This window comes from Protomyctophum bolini, assembly GCF_963924005.1.
Source record: "Protomyctophum bolini genome assembly, contig: SCAFFOLD_199, whole genome shotgun sequence".
In the NCBI taxonomy this organism is placed as follows: Eukaryota; Metazoa; Chordata; class Actinopteri; order Myctophiformes; family Myctophidae; genus Protomyctophum; species Protomyctophum bolini.
This window is the reverse complement of record NW_027665754.1, coordinates 89,386-100,989: the sequence shown is the minus strand read 5'-3', so window position 1 is coordinate 100,989 and position 11,604 is coordinate 89,386. Positions and strand designations below refer to the sequence as shown.

At 44.6% G+C, this 11,604-nt stretch overlaps 1 protein-coding gene across 1 annotated transcript; it reads right to left on the bottom strand.

Annotated features, from left to right (window-relative positions):
• Nucleotides 1-9,060: 9,060 nt before the first annotated feature.
• Nucleotides 9,061-10,512, bottom strand: LOC308312175 (ubiquinone biosynthesis monooxygenase COQ6, mitochondrial-like; the record flags this gene model as incomplete). Its single annotated transcript, XM_080794563.1, has 1 exon — nt 9,061-10,512. One exon carries the CDS (start codon nt 10,510-10,512, stop codon nt 9,061-9,063), a length of 1,452 nt encoding a protein of 483 aa, XP_080650689.1.
• Nucleotides 10,513-11,604: the final 1,092 nt, after the last annotated feature.

Genomic DNA, 11,604 nt, shown 5'->3' with positions numbered 1-11,604 from the left:
CCTACGTCAGACTTGACTGTCAGGATCACGTTCTGAATACAGTACTCAGGCATGGGCTGCACGTTGATGACGCTCTTAAAGCGAAGGCCTCCGACATAGCGGAAACAATAACCGCAGCGAAAGCCCTTGTGAGGTAAGCTTTGTTTACCCCTGGCCTATACAATACATAACACTTTGATGGATATGATTATGATACTATAATTAGGCTATTAATACTTATTATTTTATTATTAATCAATAGATATGCCAAGCAGTCGGGGTTGCAAGAGTCTCTTTCCAAGACCCTGCTGCAGATGGTGGACACGAGGTTCAGCTCTGTATGTCACTCCAGTATGCGTTCTATCCAGGACATAGAGCTGCACGAGAAGATGGAGGCTCGTGGCGAGGCTGATAAGGTGGATAAAGTTGCCCCCGACATGCTGGCCTTTCTTGTGGCCTTCCTCGAGCCCTTTCGGGACGCACAGCGCGAGCTGGAGGGGGACAAATACATTTGACTCCACCCTCTCATTCCTCCCCCACATAAACAAGGAATATCGCCCGCCTCCGGCCTTCTCTGTCTCTCACTGCCGCTGAAACCCTCATACACGCATTCATCACATCCCGGATTGACTACTGCAACAGTATACTCTATGGCACCACCTCCAAAGTCCTCAATAAACTACAACACGTGCAAAACTCCGCTGCCCGCCTGCTCACCAGTACACGCTCCAGAGACCACATCACACCCGTCCTCCACGACCTACACTGGCTTCCCATCAAACAAAGAATTCACTACAAAATCCTGCTCACCACCTACAAAGCTCTCAATAACCTGGCTCCCCCCTATCTTTCCGATCTTCTTGAACCATATGTCCCCCCCGTTCCCTCAGGTCCAGTGAAGCCAACCTCAAGGCCAAGTACCGCACCTGGGGTGACAGGGCCTTCTACGTTTCGGCCCCCAAACTCTGGAATGAACTCCCCAACCACCTCAGAGCTGCTCCCTCTCTCCTCTCTTTCAAAACCTCAGCTTTCCCCAGCTTTTTTTTTTCCCCAGCTGTCAAGTTGCGTTTAGCAGCAGGTCTGCCAGCAGCAGCGGTGGTTGTTGAGGAGGAGGAGGGGGAGGATGCCGCTGGCATTGCGAGTGGTGATGAATCTGATGCAGCGGCTGCTGCGCCCGCTCCTAAGCGCGCCCGTCCTGCATTTGATGCATGGGAGAATGTGTTCGCAGAGGAAGAGGAAGATGATGAGGTGGACTGCTACATCAGACAGAGGCCAACTATGAGCGACGAGAAGGATGTGCTGGGCTGGTGGAACTCAAACAGCAAAACCTATCCAAAACTCTCTCAGTTGGCAAGACAAATTCTATGTGTGCCAGCCAGCAGCAGCAGCAGCGAGAGAGTGTTCAGTGCAGCAGGCCGCACTATCGAGGAGAGGCGAACACGACTTGCTCCTGAAACGGTCGACGCACTTCTCTTTCTCCATGCGCAATAGGCCTTAGGCCATTAGGAGGATAAAGATCGATTTGCTGTGTTGCGCTTTGTGTGTTTTTTATATATTTCTTTTATTTAAAATGTTAAAGTTTGAAGTGCTCTTTGTATTTATATTGTAGGTGTTCAAATTGGCTATTTTTTATTTTATTGTGTGCAAGAAACTCGGTTTCTGCCTATAGCCCTTTTATTTATCACTGACACTGTTTCACTTTATCGCTGCTGTTTTAACTGTTATTTCTTTTCTTATTCCGTTTACTTTAGTTATTGCACTACGAGTTTATAGTTAGTATTTTTTATTTTATTTTTTTGCTGCTGTTTTTTAAGCAAACAGAAACTCGGTTTCTGCGATTTTCTTTTCTTCCGTTTATATGTGCGTGTGCAATGATTATTAATGTTGGTTTGTTAAGTGCACGACTGTGCTGCGGCTGCTGCCTCCTGCCTGTTATTATTTTTAATAAAGTGTTTGATTGTGGAGTTAAAGTATCGTTTGCTGTGTGATATTTTATAAATATGGTAGCCAAATAGTAATGGTCAATCAATGATAATGATAGAAAAAACAAAGATTCAAACTCAAAGGCTTTAAAGTTTATTTTGCAAAATGATGATGATTGAATTAAGTGCCTGCCCTGCACTGTGTCGACAACAACAGAACAGAGTTCCTGCCTGGCCAGATTCATGACATGAGGAGGTGAGAGAGGTGTTAGTTCATGTGTTTACTGTTTAGGAATAGACAAAGGAAACAAAGCAAGAAAGCATTAACAACATTTGCATAACCGTCCGCGCTCCGCCTCATCGCATTTAAGATGCAGGCAGTGGCACGCAGCCCCACGGCTCAAGCCTCACATTCCACAGTTACACGCACAGTGACAGTACAAAACAGTAACACACTATGAAGTTAAGTCACAGTAAAAAATCAGTAGCCTACTTGTGTTGTGTATTATGGTCTATTGGTCTCTGCCTGACTGTAATGTTATCATTGGACATGATGTGAAAGAAAGTTTCCATTTCGCCGATTATAATTAGTAGGCTAATATAATTAAGTCTGTTCTTGACTCACCACTCTAGAAATGGCATTGGCGCCTATGCGCCTATGCCATCTAGTGGCGATATTATTATTTACTTATTTTTGGCTTTTTTAGGGCTTTCAGGTCTAACGTTGCGGTAATTAATAGGGCCGGGCCTCGGGCCCATCCAGTTAGGGCCGGGCCATGCAGGGCTTCAAATTTTGGGCCCGATGAGAACTCTACTCCCACCATACCCTGTGTCTAGTTCCTGCCTAGTGCCCCTGTGTGTCACCTTTATAAGTGGTCACCTTCTATGTGCTGTGTTTCTCAAGCCTGCCACCAGGTGGTCAAAAATAATACTGGTAATAATAATACAAATAATGCCTCTCTTCTAATGGCTCCTACACATCCTATATAAGGCAAAAAAAAGTCAAAATTTCATCATTCTTTAAGTAGCATGTGACATATGAAACTAGGGGGTTTTCATGATTCTGAATCCATTCCAAGCATTAGTTTTGCACTCCTTGGGAGGAAAACGGCCATAGCCGTCCTCACAAACGTGATGAGGTCAGCACATTTGGTGTATTTGGTGTATATGGCCTAAGGAGTGTTTTTGTGCAAAACTAATGCTTGGAATGGATTCGGAACCATGAAAACCCCCTAGTTATGTCACATGCTACTTAAAGAATGATGAAATTTGGACTTTTTTGCCTCATATAGGATGTTATGGGTATGATCACATATTATGCTAATAACTGACCCAACTAATGAGTCCAATCAAACGGCCACTGCAGGACCAATATCACCTTGATTTTGATTGCATATAGCAGTGTTGTTTTTGGCAGCACATTTTGATTTTAGTTTCAGTCATAGGGCTGGATTTTGAAGGTGCGTTTTACCATGTGGTAATACATAAATTGGCCTCGCTCTGCGCACAATCGTATTATGAAAGCCTTATCGTCCCGTGTTGAACGCACACATATATGGAATACGACGTTGCTGAATATTTTAGCATTGTGGGAGTGTCCATATGTTAATTATTTTCGCTTTGCGCAATTTGCTATTAAGCCCCTTGACCTGCGCATAACGATTAGACGTGGGTCTAGGCACCTCATAAACGCAAAAAGAATTTAAAGCACTGTTTGATTTTACACTTGAGCGGCTCTGGGACGCTGCTGGAGTGTTGCCAAGTCTGTTTATTATAAGCGGCTTCTTTTTCTGTAAAGTTGCTTGTAAATATTGGTAGTTGTGGTTGCTTTTCTTGTTTCTAAAGGTTTCTCCTAATGTTGTTTAAACCAGTGATCCTCACACAGCACATTCAAGGATCCCCAGATGAATGCATTTGCCCAACTAAGGACGGCTAATACAAAAATGTAATTAAAATTTTACTTTTGAAAATAGCAGATCTACCAGCTCACAATGAATCACATTCATTCATTAAAACTATGAACTCTGACTGCAGGCGGATATATAATGATCATTATAACAATGTGCAAGAACATATTTAAAAAGATGGAAGGACTTTATATTTGTGGACAATCAAAATATGTTTTTTATTTTAATGTGGTGTCATTAAAATTAATCTGGATATAGCAGACTCACTATCTAGAAAATAAAAACATGGCACTTCATTTAAAATAGGTTACAGACCCCTGTTATATGCGCTTATTTTGGGATTATTTTTATAGACCTATTTACTTGTTTCTATGAGACATGGCAACAGCGCAGCAAAAGACGCATCCATTCTTTTTGAAAGGTTGAGATTAGAAACGACCATAATTATTTCATTTCTCAACCTTAAAAATAAATAAAAACATCTCCATAATCCTTGAGAGGTTTGCTTTCATACGCTGTATCACACTCGATCCAAGTCTTCTTCAATAAAATGCTACGAGCGAAGACCATACCATCACGGGACCATACCGCATCACGGGCATACGCACCAGGCATTCAACTCATTACTCATTTCAAATATAATATAATTATGATTTAAATTAAAATATAATTTTACTGGTGTTTCTCAATAGAAACAACTTATTTTGAGGCATGAAGGTGACAGCATGCAGTGCAATAGGAATAATTAACCCAAATGTGACAAAGTCATATGTCATGTCTTCTATGGTGCCAGCCTGAAGAAATGTAATATAACGATCCCCAAAGTGCGCATTCCGTATGTGACATCAGCTGACTGGTAAAGAAAATAGTACATTGGGTAACTCTCAAACACGCCTTAAACACTCCCATGACTACCCAGCTAACATTTCCCCGCTAGCTACCGCCTCCCGCTGTCGCCTTCACAGCGCAGCACGCCCGGGCTGACTTGGACTTCCCCCCGCTGTCCTCGCGTCAAACGATCGATCTCAGTTACTTTTTAATGCCTCGTGAATTTACAGCGATTTACAGCCCCTCCTCACGCTGACGTAAGGCTTGCCTCCCCCGCCCGCCTCTCTCTCTCTCAGACGAGGATGTGCATTATTATGTATAAATATTTTTTTTTAAACTATTATTGAATATAATTAAGTGGATTCTTCTTCTACTTCTTATTCTTGTGGCTATATTTATTATTATTATTATTATTATTGTTGTACCTTTAGTTCAGGCTAGCCTGGGGCCGAGGCTTTACCCGGCATGCATTTCAGTGTTGTTGTTTTTGTTGACTGGTGAATGAATCGACGGCAGACGGCAGACGGCAGAAGACAAGACTGACCAACAAATGCTTATATTAGTTATTACACAGTTTTTCTCCGGAGAAATTCAGTTGAAAGGTCAGTGTATTTTTATATCTGATATATACTGTGTGTAGTGTAATTGCACGTGTTAGAATCGTTTCGTTTCCTAACGCTAGCAGAGGGAATAGATTACCGGTGTATCCGATCCGGTAGCTATAGCTAGCTAGCTAGCTAATCTATTGTCTGGACGGGGGTTAGCAAACGTATAATTCATGCTATTTTAACAGGCTTAAAAACAGCTCCATTGGAAAGAAAGCGAAAGCTACTGCAGCTTAAGCGTTATGGACGGTGTTTTATATTATTTCATTTTACAGACAAACAAGATGACGTTCCAAGACCCAGACTGTGGAGCCTGGGGAAACAAAGCATCCCCATCAGAAGTAAAATGGTTTAGTAGCGAACAATAATAATGTATCATGATGTTCTTTTCTAACGTCTTCTTATGTTGATAAAAGTCCACAATTATTCGAATTGGATAAGATTTGATACGTTGCTTGTGTATAGGCTACATAAACAGCATTTTTGCTGTAAATCACATTTTTTGTCATTCTTTGTTCAAGAACTTGCACCATGAAACGCATTTTCTAAAGTAAGTATAGGCCTACTGTGATGACTGTGGACTTAAATATCAATGCTAATTTTAATCTTTATTAAACTGCCCTGTCTCTGCTCTGTCTGAACAGTTATTTGGTGGGAACCACTGAATTAAGTAATTACTTTTTGAAACAACTGAACGTTTTTTACTGAAAACAAATTTCAATTTTGTATCTTTGTCTTTGTCTAAACTTCTCAGGACTGGAACCCTGCGTTCTCTACCACCCTGACCTGGTTTCTACTCCAGTTACATCATGGCAACAACAACAACAGCAGCTACATAACAAGGTTAAGCCATATATTTTGTGTAACGTCTGTATATATTGGCCTTTGGATCCTGCTGAAAATAGCCGATCTACAAGCTCTCTTGCCTCAAGTTTGAAATGTGTACCATTGTTAATTTGTTACCATCATGACATTTTAAATGACTGAGGTGTAGAAGGGAGATGAGCTTGTAGATCTGCTATTTTTCAACAGCTAACAGCTTTTAAAATAATGTTTAAAACCTATGAGGCGACACAGATGCGTCCTCAGGTCTAAATAGGTTAAGGCAGTGGTTCTCACAGCCATCAAAACGTTATCCCACATTTCACAGCAGTGATGGTAGGTAGGCCTATTTCAGAATGCCTGAATTTACACTTGGTTGCATGGTGAAAATAGTCGATCTACAAGCTCACGTGTTGTGAGCCCTATACAAATGCAATCCATATCAATTTTGTATTTGATTTTGTTCAAATTACAGATGAGGAGGTCACGTGGAGATGATGGTGATGGATAAATAAAATGGATAATAATAATGGTAAGAACATTTTCACATTTTGTCACATGTCACATTTTAGCACAGGAATAGAAATTAGAAAATGGCTGGGTTTTACCCACAGGGCAACTGTTAAGTCATGGATCACAAGCCAGAGAAATGATTAAGGTGAAAATAATTTATTTAATTAATTCTGTGATTTCAGACGAGCTTTCGCTGGAGGAAGACCTATCGACTTCAAATGCAACCTCTGCTCTACCACCAGTCGGGTTTCCCTGACCCTCTACTATATGCAACATCCAGACCTCAAGGAACGCACCCAGCTTTCCGTGCTCGGACATACAGACACGGGGACATACACACATTGCTACGCTCAGAAACTCCTGACTCCACTCAGAAGAGAATTGGTGTTTTAAAGACTTAAGCACTTAAACTTGAGAACTGATATGTCTTCTAAATCCTCACAGATTTTAGTTAAAACGTTTGCAGCAAAAGAATATATATTTACAGATTTGTGCCACATTTTCACGATGTTTCAAAATTAGCAAACTCGTTTTCAACAGCTTACAGCTTTTTAAATAATGGTTAAAGTGGCTAAAACCACTGGATCTTGGACTTAAGTGACAGGGACCTGGGGTCTGAGAGCCGGAGACGTTGGACAGGGTGCATTTTGGAACTTCTGCTGGCGGCCACCACCAGTCAGGCTTCATAAAGGAAGGAAACGGACAGGCATGGCAGGCAGCTCATCAAACGGTGGTCCGTGGCTCAAATGCTGAATAACTTTGGCATGAAAAGGGTTCAAACCCACCGCTATAGGGTTTTCCAAATGGACTCTTGAATGTATGCTGCACTATTTCTTGCTCAAAAGGTGAATCTCGATTGTGTGTTCTGTTTATTGCTGTGTAACTGTTTTTGCAACATTACTGGGCCTACATAACTAACTCCACACAGAATAGACTTGGTGTTTTATAGAAATTAAACTTGAGAACTGATTCCACAAAATGTCTTCTAAATCCTTGCAGTTTTTAGTTAAAACGTTCACTGTGTTTGGGCCACATTTTCACGATTTTTCAAAAATAGCAAATCTACAAGCTCGTGAGCCAACAATGATGGTTAAAGTGTTTGAATGGTATGACTGTTTTCTTGTATTCTAAACTTGGTTGTTTACATATTTTTTCTATGTGCCTAAATTATTTCATTGTAACCTTTTTTTTCCTAATAAAGAAACAAAATTAAGTATACATTTGCTGCTTTATTATGTTTCTATAAATATGTGGGAGGGAGGTGAGCATGGGGGAGGAGGGGTGCGGGGTCGCAATATATATGGGGGCGGGGGGGGGGTGGTGTCATAAGACAGCTCCACGCTGTCCTGCTGCTGCCTTCGGTAGCTGACGTTCGAGTCGCGGCAGAGAAGCGGGGCGCCGGCTACACGCGCGTCGGCGCGCACGGCACACGCTGATCAAGAACGACGCGGCCACATCGTGCGACGCGCCCGGCGGAGGACACGATCGGCGGCGCGCGGCGACCGCCTCCCGCAGGCGGCGCGCCATGACTTGCTAGCTGGGTAATTCAAGGCCGTTTTGCGCACTCCACGGGGTGTCGAAAGCGCTTCTTAACATGCTTAAAATTGCAATCTGACATACCTCACGCCCCCAGCTCATATTACTGTAATATTATATGTAATATTATATGACTTGCATAATCGAGCCCATAGTCTCTTGAATAGTTTTCATTTAGTTTCAGTCACATTTTAGTCACCTGTGTTAAGTCTAGTTTCAGTCGACTAAATATCATGTGAATTTAGTCGACTAAATCTACAGTTGATGTGTTTTGTCTTGACGCCTTCGTAATGGCTGATTTTACTCTCACTGTTTTCAGCATGCAACCAAGTGTATACAATGACTCATGCTGGATCTCTTGTCCACTAGTCCCTAACACTTTAGTCTAGTATTTATTTGTTGACGAAATTGTCAGTATATTTAGTCTTAGTTTTAGTCATCATAGCTTAGTTATGCTTTAGTTTCCATTTAGTTTTCGTCAGTGTAAAAAGAGTCGACGAACATTTTTCGTCATTCGTTTTAGTCGACGAAAACACCACTGTTGCATATAGGGCCTAAATGGCTAAATGGAAACCAGACCGCAAGGACTTGATGAACTATTCACAATTATGAAATTATGCCCGATTTCTGATCTGATTTCTGGACCAACGCCCGTTAATAAAGTATTAATTTATTACTAAAAGTAGTAATCATTAAATAGCCTATACTCATTTCCCAGTGTCTGTTTGACACAAATTAAATGTTGAAAAATGCAAGGTTTGTTTCTACTTTGATTTGACATCGTATTAGATTTTTCCATTTTAAATTTTGTTTGCCGATTAAATAATTGGGATTAGTTTGAGACCGTTCCGATATGGCATTTTTACGGCCGATACGGCAGATTCCCATTATGCCACCGATGATATCGTGCGTCACCACGACCAATCAATCCGAGTCAACCAAAACCTGTCACTTGCTTGCAAACGCCACGATGTGCTCTTTCAGCGTAGGAAGCACGTCGGTGGCCAGCATAGCGAAGGTGCGCAGGAGGACCAGGGGCGCGGCGTCGGTGGAGTAAAGACGTTTCACGAGGTCGACGGCGGCCATCATGGGGAGGTTGTGCCGCCGTCGTTCCGCTTGGTACTCCAGCAGGTGGCGCGCGGCTCCCAGGTCCTTCCCGTCGGAGGCCGCTCGGCTCAGGACCCGCGCGAGGCAAGCCACGTCCCCGAAGCCCAGGTTGGCTCCCTGGCCGGCCAGCGGGTGCAGGCGGTGCGCCGCGTCCCCGACCAGCACCACCCGGCGCCTCGTGTAGTCCGCGGCGTGGCCCAGTCCCAGGGGGAACGCCGCGCGGCTCTTCGGGCCGACGCCGGACACGCGCGGGGGAAGCTGGCGGCGCGCCGCGCCGGCGGAAGAAGACGGCGTCAGAACCGACAGCGCGCTGCGGAACAGGGAGCCGGACCGGTTCCCGTCGCTCCGGAAGGCGGAGTTGACGGCGTCCGCGAAGCTCCCCGGGTCCAGCTGCAGCAGTTCCCGCGCGCGGCGGAGGCCGGTGGACCACACCAGAGAGCTGCGCGTGTCCGACAGCGGCAGCATGGCCACGGGCCCCGCGGGGAGGAACCTCTGCCACGCGACCGCGTTCTCCGCCGCCGCGGGCTCCGACAGGTGCAGCACGGCCACCACGGCCGACTGCTCGTAGCTCCACCCCGCCGTGCGGATCCCCGACGCTCGCCTCGCCGCCGAGTTGGCTCCGTCGGCGCCGATCAGGAGCTTGGCTCGGAGCGTCTCTCCGCCGCCCAGCGTCAACCGGACCCAGGGCGCGGAGTCGGCGGCGGCCGCGGAATTCGGCCAAGCGTAACCCGCCACCTCGGAGCCGTACTTGACCTCCACGTTGTCGGGGAGACCGTCCAGCCGTTTGGAGAGGGCGGCCGCCACGACGTCGTTCTCCACGACGTAGGCCATGTCGCCGCCGCCGCCCCGCGGGTCGTCCTCGCGATGGAACGTGATCAGGGCGTCGGAGCAGGCGTCCCAGACCTGCATCGTCCGATAGGGCTTGCACCTCGCGGCCGTGATGTGGTCCCACGCTCCCACGCCACGAAGGAGGGCGGCGGAGCCGCGGCTGATGGAACTGACTCTGGCGCTGTAGTGTTCGGGGACGCCGTCCATCGCTTTCTTGCCGCCCGCTTCGAGCAGCAGAATCCTCTTCCCCTGCAGATTGGGATCCGCGCCTAAACAACAAGCCATGGCCGAGCCCACCATCCCTCCTCCGGATATGACGACGTCATAGACGTCATCGCCCTGGTCGTTCTGTGTGCTCGCTGGTCCTCGACTAATGGTCGTTGTTACAGTAGACGGGTGCTTCTTCGTGATGTAACACCGGCTAAATCCTTTCAAAGCCAGCGACGCTTTTGCGAGACCACGCATCACAGTCTACTGTGCGCTCACTGCACAACTCACCGACTCTTCTCCGTTCACTGAAACTCCGTTCACTGAAACGTTCTCCGTGAATAAATGAATAGAATCACACCCGTGTGAAGTGAGCGCCGGATCTCTTATCATCGTACATCATCTCGTTCTGGCCAATCACAATTTGCGTCCTCACTTGTCCGTCTTCACTTTGCTGCCCTCACTTTTATCATCAATATGTACTTGGCTCAGCCAATAAAATCATCGCTAGGATGAGGCCCTCAAACAAAGGAGGCCCTCAAAAAGCTATGCATTATGCACAATGAGCTATAGAAACAATCAATGCATTGATGTTAATATAACATACCGGTAACAAGTTTAATGTTATAGAGAGGAGTGACTTCATACCAAATTAGGTTGGAGACTGGAGATGACATCATTGTTACGCCCACAAATCAACCATTCATTAGCATGGTTATACATTGTATATATATATATATATATATATATATATATATTAGAGCTGGGACTCGATTAAAAAAATTAATCTAATTAATCAGAGGCTTTGTAGTTAATTCATCTAGATTAATCGCATATCATTATTTCACCCAAGAACTGTGAGAGCCATTTTTTCAAATGGATTTTGGTATACTAGTGAATCAATGAATAGTGAATACATAAGTTTATGCAATAAAACATTGTTTTTGTAGTAATAGGGGTAATAGTTCTTAATTGAATAATTGCACACAACTGTGCTGTAATCCACGCTACCATCGGATAGCCTTTTAAATCCTATTTCCAATCCACGGGGACAAGCAAAGTGATCTCAGCGGCTTCCCAGTGTCTGGTGGTGTTATTGTCTGAAGAGGACACGGACACTTGGTGCGCAGGTCCGTCTGAAAACTGTCCAGTGACAACGTTCCGCGGTGAAAAAAATAGTGCGATTAAAATGCGTTAATTTTTTTAATGCATTAATTTTTCTGTAGTTAATTAATCGCAATTAATCGCAATTTGTCCCGGCCCTAATATATATATATATATATATATATATATATATATATATACATGATCCTCATTGACAGTTGAATCTCCACTTGCTCAAATCATCCA